The following is a 14,673-nucleotide window of genomic DNA, read 5'->3' as shown; positions in this document are numbered from 1 at the left end:
TTGCAATACATCTTGTAAACAAACACAGCGTGTAATGTGCTTTTTGCTGAATTGCTGTGGAGCAAAAGCTAAAAACTTACAGCAATGCCTGGCTTTATTTTAATATGCAAGTGTTTAAAAAAGTTATTAGTGAAAAGTAGAAATTGAAACTACAAACTACTAAACTCTTGCAGCCTGTGAGAGTTCTAGTGGCTTCTGGCTTTTGGCTTTTGTGGTTTGGTGTTGCTTTAATTTTGTTTCTAAAATGGTAGAGAGACAGGCATTAAAGAAAAAGATTTAGTACTAAAGAAATAAATTCAAATATCACAACTGCCTAGAGCTCAAGAGTAAGAAAATGCCAACCGATCAACAGAGCAGCAAACATGATCTGAGGTAAAGCAGTGATCAAAGGCATTACTGGTAAAGGAAAGAGCTCAAGAGTTAGATCCTAGACTGCAGAAAAAGTGGCAGAGTCCGATCCCAGGATCAGAGCCAAACCCATTTGTTAAGGAACAAATGAAAATGACAACATCAGATCACGTTTAACTCACAAACTTAATACACAAGGTGTCATATGAATGTGTTTACTTGGGAGAAAGAACTTATTTGCAGACATACTTCGCATCTTTTGCTTTTGCAGCTATATATACCCAATTTGGAACTTTCTGCTGAACATTTTAGTGAAACATTACCAACCACAGCTGAACATTTTAGTGAAACATTACCAACCACAAAAGAGAATGTAACTGGCATAACTGTTTATTGGGGATTTGTGCTTGCTTGTAGACACTGCTACCGATCTTCACATTGAGTGGTTATGACTTGAATATCTAGACTTATACTTTATACAATACGTAGGGTAGTGTGCTGGTATTTGCATTGTATTACTTGATTATGGTGATATCAACTAATTCTTGTTAGAAATGCATATTCATGTTGACTACCTGTTATTACTACAATTTTGTGGTTAGTACTGTAATGTATCTTTGCAAAGTCCTTCTGATAACCACTTTTTTTTTTACAATATAACCATACAATGAAAAAAAGAAAAATGTGTGTGCTATCAACTCGAGTCCAAGCAACCAGAGTTCGATTAGTGGTTCAGGTGTCTGATGGTGTCAGCAGTGAAGATGGGAGAGCCTGACATGGCAGGGATGAACCGGAGGTCAGCCACAGGCTATAACAGTCCTTTGCAGGAAGGAAGCAGGCCTGCAACCTGCGGTGTGCATGTGGTTCACTGTGGCTCCTGTGGTGATGAGGGTCACCTGTACTCCTGCCTTGGGAAGCTATTGGACCATAAAACAAATTACTTCATTGCTGGGATACCTGTGAGGGGACGATCAACTGCCATGACTGCTTGAATGATGTTCCCAAAGATGGGCCTGAAAAATAACTGTCTAACTGTGGAGGCTTGATGGCTGGTAGGCACTGGGGCAAAAAAGCAAAGAAAAAAGTGGCAGTCATCAAGGAAGCTCTCCAATTTAAGCACAATCAGGCCATTAAGTCTTTAGATGGGACTAGGTGATCAGCTGCACAGTCAGCTGCACTAAGAATCCAGCAAAAGCATGGAAGTGGCTCTTCACACCTAACACTACTCTGATGAAAACTACAAAAGCTTAGTCAATATACTGTTAATGAAGAGAGAAAGGGATTAAACATCATTCCCTGCCTCCTTCAATACTACTTTACTTGACTGAGCTGGCAGTGTTAAGGGTATAGCAAATGCCATCCATTTTTAAATGCATGATGCCCAAAGCATTTTCAACCATGTATTAGTACAAGAACAATCTCAAAAATGTAGATAAGGAGTGGGGGGGGACGGTCAGGAAGAGCAACTCCCATAATGACAAGAGTTCTCTAATTAAACTAAACAGGAAACTCAGAGGACTACAAGTCCAACAAGGCGAATTATGAGGTCAAGACAGCCTCGCTGGCTAAAAGCAACCACAAAGCCTTCTACAGCTACATCCATAACTTCAAATGCAGCACACAGCAGTGTGTTGAACTAGTGGTAAGTGCTGCCTTCACTGAGAACAGCAACAGAGGGAATTTGCTGGCTGACAAATTCAGCTCAAGCTTCACCCTTCACCTCCCCCATTAAATACCTACTAGCACAACACCCTCCACCAAACTAACAAGGAACAAGTCCTGGTGGTGTAAGCTAAAGTCAAAAGCACAGCTTCAATGGGCCCCCAAAATATCCTGGGATGCCTCCTAAATAGTTTGAAACATGACCTAACAAGACCACTTGATTCACGTTTCAACTACAGCCTCAAAATAAACCTACAACCCGCAAGAATGGAGGATTGCAATGGTTAGCCCACTTCACAAGGGTGGACTACCAACTGACCCCAGAAACTACACATCCAAAAGTCTGATTGGTCTAACATGCAAAGCCACACAATAAATTACCATGGAAATGATCAACAAAGATGTAGGCAACCTTCAAACACTGGACCCAACCCAGTCTGGCTTTGTCAATGGAAGGTTATGCCTACTACACCCAGTGGAGCTTTTTGAGAAGGTCACGAAGGCAATGAATGAAGAAAAACTGTACAAACTGCCTACCTAGACCTGGTTATGGTATTCAATACACTAGGGTGTATTCAACACACTACCCTACTCTGGAATAGTTGATAAACTCACTGAACTCGGCATAAGCCCCTTCATAGCTTGCTGGATTGCTAACTGGCTCAGACAGGACCCAGGAAGTCAAGATTGGTGAGACCACCTCCACTAAGAGACTGGTCACCAGTGGGGTACCTCAGGGCTCTGCGGTGGGACCCCTTCTATTTGGCATCATTCTCAGAGGTAAAGCCTAATGTTAAGGGCCTTTGGCTGACTAGGTTCCCTGCAAAATTGGGAGCGATCACAGATTCCCCTTTGACACAAACATAGGTTCATAGGTGTGTACTAGGCTAATGGCCCTTGAACCTTTACAAGCCTAGCCCATAGGATTACCCTGGCATCATGCCACCCAACCTTAGTTCCGAGTGCCTCTGTTGAGTAGAGCCACTAAAGTGATCCCCCGGGGTGAATTTTCTATTTCCCATCCAAACATCAAGCTTTCATTTGAAGAGGGCCAGTGAGGAGCTCCACTTGACATGTATGGAAGTCTATTCCATAGCATGGGCAGTCTCTGGATTATGAACCTGTCCCTCCAGCTTGTTCTGTTGATTACGGTAATGAGGTTGAGGTCTCTGGAGCACGTAGTGTGGAGGGATTGAGATTTCTTTACACGTAGCATTTCTAACAGAGCTGGGTCAGACATGGCTTTGTAAGTCAAGCAGAGGTTGCCTCTAAGTAGGCGATATGAGACAGAGAATAGTTGGAGTTTTTTGAGTCTGTCCATATAGAACAAGTGTTTAAGGCCTAGGATCCTCTTTGTGAGATACTTTTGCGGTAGTGAGGTACATGCCAAATGGGGCACTGTACTCGATGATTGGCCTAATGAGGAAAGAGTAGAGGGAGACAATGACCTCTTTCTTCCTGGATGCAAAACTTGTACAAAATGGTCCAACATGGACAAATGACTGGTGCTAAAGTCAAGGATTAAAACTCAATATCAAAAAATGCATTAGTGCCTTTTAGGAAAACTGACACCCAGGCAAATTACTCCACTGATAAGACAATCATAAGAGCTGACCCAATATTCAGGGATCTGGGAACACATGCAGACAGTAATCTGGTCTTTGACCAACATGTGGCCAAGGTAGTGAGAAAATCATTCTATGTCTCCCAACTGATAAGTAGGGGCATGATATCAGGGTCCAAGAATGTCATAGTGCCACTTTATTCAGCTGCTATCAGACCCATCATTGAATATAATGCCCCCTTCGGCATATACCTGACCAGACATATGCAAAAGTTAGAACTCCCACAAAGGGTCCTTACCAGAAGAATTGAGGGTATAAATGCACTCTCCTGTATGGATCACCTTAAAGTCCTCTCTCTATATTCAGTTTCCTACAGGTCACTGAGAGGTGATGTATGCCTGGCATTCAAGGCATCTTTGATCCAGCTCTAATGGGCCTTTTGCACATCTGTAAAATGAACAGCATCAGAACCACTAGATCAAAGAATTTAAATTTTGCTTGCGACACAAATATGGTATGTTGATGAAACAGATGTGCCATTCTCAGGAACAGGTTCCCCATCCATGCAAAGTAGTCTAGCCCTAACCCTATTTAAGCATAACCTTGACTAATAGATGGGAAATCAGAAATTCATCTTGTTTCTGACCCCCATGTCTCTGATAGAGGCAGACAGTAACTATGTCCAAACTAACATAACCCCCTCATACACACATATAATCTTCAGAAAATTCCTAACAAGCCCCCACCTAATAAATGTCCACGATACATAGGGACATGGCTGAGTTGCATTGCACAGTTAGGCTTATAAAGGCCCTGGCTGTCATTAGCCTAGTGCATACCTATCCACTTAAGGAGCGGAACACAGCAAATTCTCCAGCATCAAAAGCCATCTGATGTGCCTGACACGCTCAAAGTGGCCAACAGTAATGACAAGCACTTATCTTGCCCCTAGTATAAATTTCATTGGCGAACCCTCCAGAAAGCTTTCTGTCAAAGCATCATCTAACAAGGAAAGTGAGAGAGGACTGGATAATGGCAGGTTTACACTTGGGAAGAACTCATGTTTATCTACAAATTCCTAAAAGGAAAATGATGTGATTAAGATATTCTGCAGATCACAACCTTAGCCTCTTCATTGTTTTTATAATTTTTCCTTATCACAAGAGACAGAAGTATGCCAGAACTCCTCTTTTCCAGGTGGCAAGCGGTGTTGTGTTGGTAATACAGCTATCTTTACTAAAGTTATTTAGGACATATGCAAGTATCAGGGTGATGGTGATTAAGTCATCGTGGGAGTGTACTTTTCTGGGCAAAGATAACTATCAGCAAGCTCTAACCTACTCCTTCTGGCATAAGGAAATAAAAAGGAAGACACCAGCAACCCATAAATTGTATGGGCATCCCTCTGTTAATGTTAAATATACTGAGGATGTCCCAAGTGAGGCACAGTCCTAAAGAAGGCAGATGACACTCCCATCCTTTCCAGCAGTAAGGAGTTAACCAGATGTATAGTCTGCTGATGTCTACCTAAAAATCATACATTACAATAAATGCTCCTTACCAATACATTAAACAATGAATTAAATCACAAGCAACACAATGCAATCCTTACCTGGTTGACTTCCTTATGGGTCCAGAAATCAACTTGACATATGACTTGGGGAACCAGCCCTTATGACCTTGTACTTCTCCAAACCACCACATATCTTGCTGTTCTAGAACTGTGATAATATCATTCTTATTAAAATTTAGGTGGTTGTCCTTCTTAGCTCGCCAAGGATACAAGGCCTGTGCTTGAAGTCCTTCAACCTTTTCACCCTAATACAAAGTCAGACAGCACAAATTAGTTAGGAATGACAATTACCCGACTCAAAAATATGCTCAGACCACTCGCATCATATTACAACCTCAATGATAAAAACAAATTAAAATCAGATTTGTTTTCATCTATCTTCAAAATAATCTTTGTACAACTTAAAATGCATTTAGCCTTGCATTTAACTTAAGTCTTACTCTCAAGACAGTTGAGTAAAAAGTAGTCAGATTTCAAATAAATACACTACATATCAAACAACTGCATCTTGAAATGAAACTATATGTACAAGCATGCTGCACTATTTATATTCTCCCTTCTTCCAACACAAAGTCTAGAAAACAGGATGGACAAGTGTATCACAAAATGCACACTTACTCATGCCTTTGCAACCTACAAACATTTTTTGAAGATGGAGGTACAGCAGATTGACTAAAAAATCTCACAAAGCTAAACTGGCATAAGTTAATATGTAAAATATGACGCCAAGCAAATGGACTTATGCATTCATTTTCTTAATTTTATAACCAATTTGGTGCAGAACAAAGTAAAGGAACCTTTACCCTCCACTAAGTTCTAGTACTGGCTGGTAATATGCAAAAGTTCTAGTAAAGGAGATCAGACTACTCTCATCTCAGACCTTATACTCCTGCTCAGAATACAATGCTGACGAATCACATTTAGTGTTATGCTGCAAGAAAGCAGTTACTTGTTTCAAAGGCAGTTCTGCTATAACGGTCACAAGTACACAGAGGGTTAAAGCTACAAGCTGCTAAATATATTTCACCCTATAATCTTGTCTTTGACAGTCTCATTTTCTATGTGCATAATGTATAACTGAACAGAAAAATGTAAAAATATTAAAACTTCTGGGTCATTCTAGAAAAAAGACACTTGTGCCTAACAGGACTTGACTAATTAAATAAAAATGGAAACTACAAGACTAAATACAGCAAAAGTATCTATATTACCATGTGAAATTAGTAATCTCTAATCTGTAAAATGGTCATACTGCCAAAGGACAGGCACAAAACAAATGAGAGATGTACATACGCAACATCAACTGAATTGTGGAGGAGGTCTGAATGGGAGCAAGAAATGGTTACTGCTCACCTGATACCTTCAGCTCAGCTGTTTTTCTCTTCAGTGCCTATGCAATTCAAGAGTCATACATTAAATCTTACTGCAAATGTAACACTACATAATGGGCTAAGTAGGGTTGCCACCTCTCACAAAGGCAAAACGTGGACCAAAGCCACACACCCTGCCCCCTCTAACTCTTTGCCCACCTACTCTACCCACCTTCCTGTCCACTTTCTGACACAAATGGGCATGGCAGTAGGAGGTGGAATGTCTTTCTTGTCTTTTCTTAGCTTTCTCAGACTTGATTACATGGCATTAAAATAATGATTTTGTGTATTAAAAAATTGGTCCAAGGAGCTGGTTTTACAAATGCCAGTATTCTGTTTGCGCTGTTAAAGAGAAAACCACAGTCAGTACAGACATTTCCAGACCCTCTGAAAATTTCAGACAGGTGCCATAGCATTTCTACCACATCCAAAGCACAATTTGCAAGATGGGTTAAAAAGTCAATGAAGTACATGCTTGCCTAATTCACACAGAACCCAAAAGCAGACACAGGAAAGAGGGTCTTACACACACAGACAGAAAGAGGGTATTTCATACCAAATGAAGACTTTATATTAAGTGATATATAAACTACATATCCAATATGAAATCCTCATCTGTGGATTCACAGTTATGAATAATCCCAATCAGTACACACAAAACTCTTGCAAGCTTGTTGCAAGAACTTGGTCAAAAGACACAGCTCAAAAGGTAAATCCTGTAACAATGAAATGGTATAACACACCAGAATGAATGAGAAAGTTAAAAGAAGTAGAGCTCAGTGAACCTGTGAACGGACTTCCATGTGGCTACAGCACAAATATCCATAATGGAGACATTTCTGAAACAAGCTGTAAAAGCAGCCAGCAACAATTTTCCAATCAGCAATGGCCACATAATGTAAAAAAATAATACAGATAGCAAATCACATGGAAAGGACTTCTTTAGCAGTTGTCAGCCTTTCTCTCTCTCTCTCTAAAACAAATGAGAACAGTTGTTTGCGGGAATTTACACAATCGCTTTAGGTAGAATCTGCGTTGCCAGTGCACATCCAGAGTATTAGCTCCTTTTCTACAGATTTCTCCCCTCAGAAAGGAATCAGAAAGATGAGGAATTGAAGAACAAGTTTGAAAGCACTTACAGAAAGAAACACAAGTTAGTCCACAGGAATATCCGACTCTTATGAAGAGACAACATGGGCTTCATGGACTTATGTGCAGAACATGATTAAGTGAATCAGTTTAGTCAAAACATTTTAAACAAAAATTAGTTCAAAATGATGTAAAAATTACTGAACCTACAGACATTGCCAACATACTGGCTGACAGGTTCAGTGCAAACTTCTCCCCCCCAAAAGGTGAGATATCTATACCAGAGGATTGTAGCCCCCCAAACATCTCTAACGCTCAGGTGAGAACTGCTCTCTCCAAGGCAAAAAACACAGCATCCATGGGACCAGATGGTGTCCCCGGTTGTGTGCTCCACGAACTCAATGAGGAATTAAACCCACAGTTAGGGCAGCTGTTTAATCTTAGCCTCACCTCAGGATACGTGCCTAAGGAGTGGCATACGGCAACTGTGGTCCCACTTCACAAAGGTGGTGCCTCCACCGACCCTGGAAATTACCGTCCCATCAGCTTGACAAGCCTGATCTGCAAAGCTATGGAGAGGATCATAATGGAACTCATAAATAAAGACATAGGGGACTTGCAGACTTTGGATCCGACCCAGTTTGGCTTTGTCAAAGGCAGATCATGCCTTTTAAACTTAGTTGACTTTTTCGAAACAGTCACCAAGGCCATTGATGAGGGAAAGGCAGTCCACACAGCCTACCTCGACCTGGCAAAGGCTTTCGACACAATACCCCACTCAGGTATCATTGAAAAACTCATCAGCTTAAATGTAAACCCATAAGTCACAAGATGGGTTGCAAACTGGCTAAGTGATAGAACCCACAGGGTCAGAGTTGCTGGCGCCATGTCAGACTCAAAGCCTGTCACAAGTGGTGTCCCACAGGGCTCAGTCCTGGGCCCACTCCTGTTCGGCATCTACTTTTCAGAAGTACAAGCAAACACAGGAGGATTATGGCTGACAAAATTTGCAGATGACTGCAAACTGGGCGCCATAGTTGAGAACACATCTGACACAGATATCCTTCAGAAGGGTCTTATAGAAATGGATAACTGGTGCCAGAGCCATGGCCTAAAGTTAAACGCCAAAAATGCATAGTCATACCCTTCAGGAAAAACAAGGTTACCCCTAGCTACCATATAGGCGGCAACCCACTAAGCACAGAAGAGGTTATCAGGGATCTGGGGACCCAGGTTGACAGTAACCTTTCGTTTGACACTCACGTTGCCAAAGTAGTTAGGAAGACCTTCTACATTGCCCACCTGATCATGAAGGGATTCACATCTAGATCAAGGGAAGTCATCGCCCCTGTACCCATCACTCATCAGACCAATGATTGAGTACAATGCCCCATTCGAATGCATCTGACATGACACCTGCAGCAACTGGAAAGGCCCCAAAAGTTCCTCACCAAAAGGATAAAGGGTCTCAAAAATATGTCCTATGCTGCCCGACTGAAGGAACTCCAGCTCTATTCAGTCACTTACCGTCTGCTCAGAGGTGACCTGTGCCTGACATACAAGGCCATGTCCAACCCAGAATTGATGAACATGCTTCACCTCAAAAAAATCTAGATCCCTCAGAACTACAAGGGCGGGAGACTTAAACCTTGACACGGTTATTAATAGGACGTGCTGGAGGGACAGATTCATCACCCAGAGACTCCCTATGCTGTGGAACAAAATCCCGGTACATGTGAGGCAGAGCACCTAGCTGGCTTTGTTCAAGAGAAATCTTGACCAATGGATGGGAGATCGCAGATATACCCCAGGGATTATCTCAGTGTCACTGCTTGACAGAGGCACAGCAAAATAATGGGCATAGTATCCTCCAAACTAAAGGGGTGGCGAAAGCCACAAAACTCTGAGCTAGGCTTATAAATGACCTTGGGCAGATAGCCTAGTATGAACCTATGAACCTATTAACACTTTTATAAAATTCTTACATTTTAAACAATGCTATACAGTAACACATTGCACACTTTCCTTTTAATAATCAGTCACTACAACATTAAATTGCTCAGTTCCTGCCTTCTTTTAAACCTCACTCCTACTGAGCATTATCCTGCATGTATTGTTCCCACAGACTCTATTTACTTCTATATAATTTGTTCCTTGCCTTTTCTAAAGGTCTGAACTCTAGTTCTTTTATCTCATTTACAATATCCAGTACTTCAGTAACAGCTAGTTTAGGTTTTGATTTCCATTTTCTAGTAAATGTTTTTTGGAAGCCAGCAGCATTAAAACTGCGGTGGTGGTGCTGCAGTAGCGTTGTCGCCTCACAGTAAGACGTTGCCCCGTTCGATTCTCAGAGCGTCTTCTGTGTGGCAACATGCGTGAATGGGCGTTCCTTCGTTGAAGGTTGTGTGTCAGGCCCGGCAAGTCGGCATGTAAAAATCTACTGTCAATCATTAGCGGTCCGGAGTTCCGCTGTGGCGACCCCTAACTAGGAAAAGCCGAAAGACACAACAACAAGCAGCATTAAACTTAACAAGACTTTAACATATCATTGAAATGCAGATATAGTACCACAGCTTAAAAATTACAGCTGTGTTAAATATTCTTACTATAACAGTAGATGTCGTCCTCTTCACTGTTGCAGTATTCTTCACCTTAGGTATCTCCTGTCAAGGATAGCCCAACATTTGACCAGTATACCAAAAACTTTAGATCTTGTATGCACTGCACCTCATACCTATGCTAACTGTACCGGTCGCAGGGTACAAAGGTGACATATGGACGCAGTTACCCAGAACTGAACTGCCCCTGTAGAGAACAGTCTCCATAGGACAAAGCAGGCTATGCACATCCAAAAGAAGAAAATGCAGACTGAAAAGGGGGACCCTCAGCCAGGAGGGTAACCAAATACAAGCACAAAAGACAAATGGGATAGAGGGAAGGACTGAATACTGCAACAGTGAAGAGAACATCTAACGTTATGGTAAGGATTTTACACAACTGTAATTTGCCCTTCTATATCACTGTTGCAATATTCATCACCTTAGGGAGAGTATAACAGCTCAAGAAAAGGGACTGGGAGCTGGAAGGCTGATAATAGCCCTCAACAAACCTGTACAGGATGGCCCTAGCAAAACCTTCTCTAGCTCTAGAAGCCATATCCAATGTATAATGCTTAGTAAAGGTATGCACTGAAGACCAGCTAGCAGCTTCAAGGATGGAACTAGTGTCCAAAGCCATGAAGAAAGCACCACAAGAGGCAACAGCCTAAGTGAAATGAGCTCTAAAGAAAGCATACAGACATTTGCCATGATGGGCTTAGATATCCAGGAGGAGATGGCTTGCTTAGAAATGCAAAACCGAATGTCCTGACATGAAAAGAAAAAATGTTGGTCAGGTGTAGCAAAGTACAGTTGTGTACACCTACCATAAATGTAGATGTTCGAGTGTATTCACTGTTGCAGTCATTACATTTTGGATATCTGGTTTGCAGTAGCCCTCAGTCAGCCTGATTAACAAAGTCTTGGGTCCTGCGTCGGTTGCTGTCCCTTCTTCCATGACGTCAGGTCGTCAGCGATATAAAACATGCAGCAGACGCCATTACATCAGTTTTTCTTGCCCCAGATGTCAGGTGCCTCCCTAATGGGAAGGAATTAAATCTATAAATACAAAGATATACCTCCAACGGAAAAGCAAATACACCAAAAAGCTTTTAAAGCATAGTAAGTGAGAGTAGAGGTATAGCCAAAGGAAGAAAAGGGGGCTGGAGGGAGGGTAACCAGGACTGCAACAGTGAATATACTCGAACATCTACATTTATGGTAAGTGTGCACAACTGTACTACGTTCTTCATGCTTCACTGTTGCAGTCATTACATTTGGGTAGATTCCCAAAGCTAAGGTTGGGAGGAGGAATTTAAATAGAATTAGGACCAGCTATAAGGCAGTGCAAGACAGCAGTGGCAAAACCAGCCCTGGATTTAGAAAAAATTGGCAAATAGTAATGCTTGGTGAAAGTATGTACAGAACTCAAGGTAGCAGCGTCTAAGATGTCCTTAGTAGGGACTCCCCTGAGAAAGGCTGCAAAGGTGGATGCAGCCCTGGTTGATTGGGGTCTGATGACCTGTGGGATAGGTTTTCCATGGTGCTTATAGCAGAAATTAATGCAGTGACCTATCCATTTGGAAATGGTTTGTTTTGAAATAGCTTTCCCTTCTGTTCCTGCAGCAAATGCCACTAGTAGTTGTTCAGATTTCCTTTTAGGTTTAGTCCTGTCCAAGCAGGATCTAAGCTGTCTGTGCACATCTGAAGAGTGCAGTATCTGTTCCCCTTTGTTCTGCGGGTTAGGAAAAAAGGTAGGCAAATGAATGGACTGATTAAGAGCCACACTGGATACCACCTTGGGCATGAACGAGGGATTGGTTCTGAGGGATACCCTGTCCACATGAAAGATTATGAAAGGTTCCACTGCCATAAGGGCCTGTAATTCAGATACCCTTCTTGCAGAAGTGATTGCCAAAAGGAAAGCTGTTTTCCAGGAAAGAAATTTTAAATCTGCAGTAGCAGCTGGCTCGAAGGGAGGAAGAGTGAGTTTCTCCAAGACAAAGTTAAGATCCCAGGCTGGAGTTGGAGCTCTCCTGGGTGGCCTTAGATTTTTGGCCCCTCTGAGGAACTGCTTGAGCAGTGGGTGAGAGAAGAGGGGAGGCTCTGTGCTATAATGAGTTGAAATAGCTGAGGCATGAATTTTAATGGAGGAAAAAGGCAAGTCCTTATGAAGCATGTCAGATATGTATTGTAGAATCTGAGGTAAATTGGGCACTGCTGTGTTCATTTCCTTGAGATTGGTTCCAAGCACAGAATCTTTTCCATTATGCAGCATAAGATTTTCTAGTACTAGGCCTCTTTGCATCTAAAATGATATCCATCACTGATTTACTGAGGGATGGTATAGGAGAGATTGGGTATTTAGCCAGGCTGCTAGGTTCAGGGTTTGCAGCTGTGGGTGCAGAATCATGCTCTCCTGCTGAGACAACAGGGAAGGAGTCAGAGGCAGGTGCCACGGAGCCAAGTGTGACACACTGCGCAAGAGTGGGTACCAGTGTTAGCAAGGCCAGTCTGGTGCAATTAAAATCGTCCTTGGCTTGTCCTGTTTGATCTTTAGTAGTACCTTGGAGAGCAGAGGCAGATGAGGAAAGGCATAAACAGATAGGTTTTTCCAGCTGAAGGACAGAGCATCCACATTCCAAGCTTGCTTGTGGGGAATCCTTGTGCAAAATTTGTTCAGTTGATGGTTCTGGCGGGAGGCAAACAGGTCTATATCTGGACTCCCCATTTGCTTGTCAACATGTTGAAAATCCTTGGTTCCAGTTTCCATTTGTGTGGGTCCATGAGGTTTCTGCTTAGTCCGTCTGGCAGTGTATTTAGTTTTTCTGGCAGGAACTGAGCTTGTAGATTCACTTGATAGCTTAAGGCTATGTTCCACAATGCCATGGCTAGTCTGCAAAGGGGGTAAGAATGTGTAGCCCCCCCCCTGCTTGTTTATGTACCACATGACAGCGGTGTTGTCTGTCTTTACCATTAGTTGTCCTGGAAGAATGTGGTTCTTGAAGGCTGTCAGGGCATTCTGCACAGCTAACATTTCCTTTTGATTTATGTGCAGGTGCATTTGATTTGGGTTCCATTTGCACTGAATGCACTTCCCTGCCAGGTGAGCCCCCCATGCATAGTCTGATGCGTCTGTTAAGATTTGTTTGGCAGGGGGTAATGTGAATGGTAGTCCCCTGTTTTGGTGGCAGGCCTCTTACCACCAAAGGAACTCTAGGCGTAGGCAAGGTATGATAGGAATCCTTGCTTCCAGATCCTGTGAATGTTGACACCATAGGCTTTTGAGATACCATTGTAGTTTCCTCATATGCAGCCTTGCATATGGAATTAGAAGAATGCATGAGACCATCAACCCCAAGGCTTGCAGTATTTGCCTTGCAGATATAGCTGGGTTTTTGTGGCCACTTATTTGAAGTAAGTTGCCAAATGTATCCATTTCTCTGGCGTGAGGAAAGCCATCTGGGAAGTTGTATTCAAGCTTGCTCCCAGGAATATAATTTGTTGAGAGGGTACCAAGTGGGATTTCTTTTCATTTATGGTGAACCCCAGACAAGTCAGTACCCTTTGAACAAAGGCCAGATGAATGAAGAGAATGTCCTTACTTTCTGCCTGAATTAGACAATCATCCAGGTATGGGCATATTTGAATATTTCTTTGCCTGCAAAATGCAATGACTGGAGCTATGCATTTTGTGAATACCCTGGGCGTAGTAGATAAGCCAAAGGGCAGTGCAGAAAACTGATAGTGCATGTAGCCTGCTTTGAAGCATAGGTATCTTTCTGCAAGACTCTCTGATAGGGATATGCAGGTAAGCTTCTTTTAAATCTAGTATTGCCAACTATGCATCCTTGCCTAGCATAGGAAGCAGCTGGTGAGGAGTCAGCATTTTGAAATTTGGAATCACCAGAAAGGTGTTTAGAATGGAAATGTCCAGGATAGGACGCCATGTATTGCCTTTTCTGGGTACCAGGAAAAGTCTCGAATAGAAACCTTGTCCCTTTTCCTCTTCTGGTACCAACTGAATAGCCCCCATGTTTAAGAGAGAGTACCTGATTTTGGGCCTCTGCCCACTGATTTGGGGGTAGATCTGGCCACCTGCTTGGTGTTGGTAACGTGTGGAAATGAAATCTGTATCCTTGGGACACTATATTTAGAATCCATTTGTCCTGGGTAATGAGTTCCCAGTTTTTGGCCTGCAGACCAATCTTTCCGCCTAAAGGAGCATTCAGTTGGGAAGTGCTTGGAAGTCTTAAAAGCAAGTCATTGAGATGGTTTTCCATAGGGGGGAGTCTTGCTGCTCCCAGGTTTGGGTGCGGAAACCTCCCACTGCCTAGTCTTGTGTGTCCCTTGGGACTGAAACCTGGGGTTTCTGCTGCGTCTTGGTTTGGCTTGAAAAGACCTGAAAGGGGCTGGAAAGGACCAGTTTTTACAGGCCCAGTGCCTACTAAATCTAGAAGGCTGAACTT

The 14,673-nt window shown here is 42.5% G+C and overlaps 1 protein-coding gene across 1 annotated transcript in view; it reads right to left on the bottom strand.

Moving 5' to 3' along the window:
- Positions 1–14,673, bottom strand: part of ITSN1 (intersectin 1) — a 2,682,533-nt gene that overhangs the window by 1,192,887 nt on the left and 1,474,973 nt on the right. Inside the window, exon 19 of the mRNA XM_044072770.1 lies at positions 5,188–5,393. Coding sequence (XP_043928705.1) covers positions 5,188–5,393 — 206 coding nt within the window. The remainder of the gene's footprint in view (positions 1–5,187; positions 5,394–14,673) is intronic.

Source organism: Protopterus annectens, chromosome 5.part1 (genome assembly GCF_019279795.1).
Source record: "Protopterus annectens isolate FY-2018-M chromosome 5.part1, PAN1.0, whole genome shotgun sequence".
NCBI lineage: Eukaryota > Metazoa > Chordata > Ceratodontiformes > Protopteridae > Protopterus > Protopterus annectens.
This window is presented reverse-complemented; position numbering and strand designations above follow the sequence as displayed.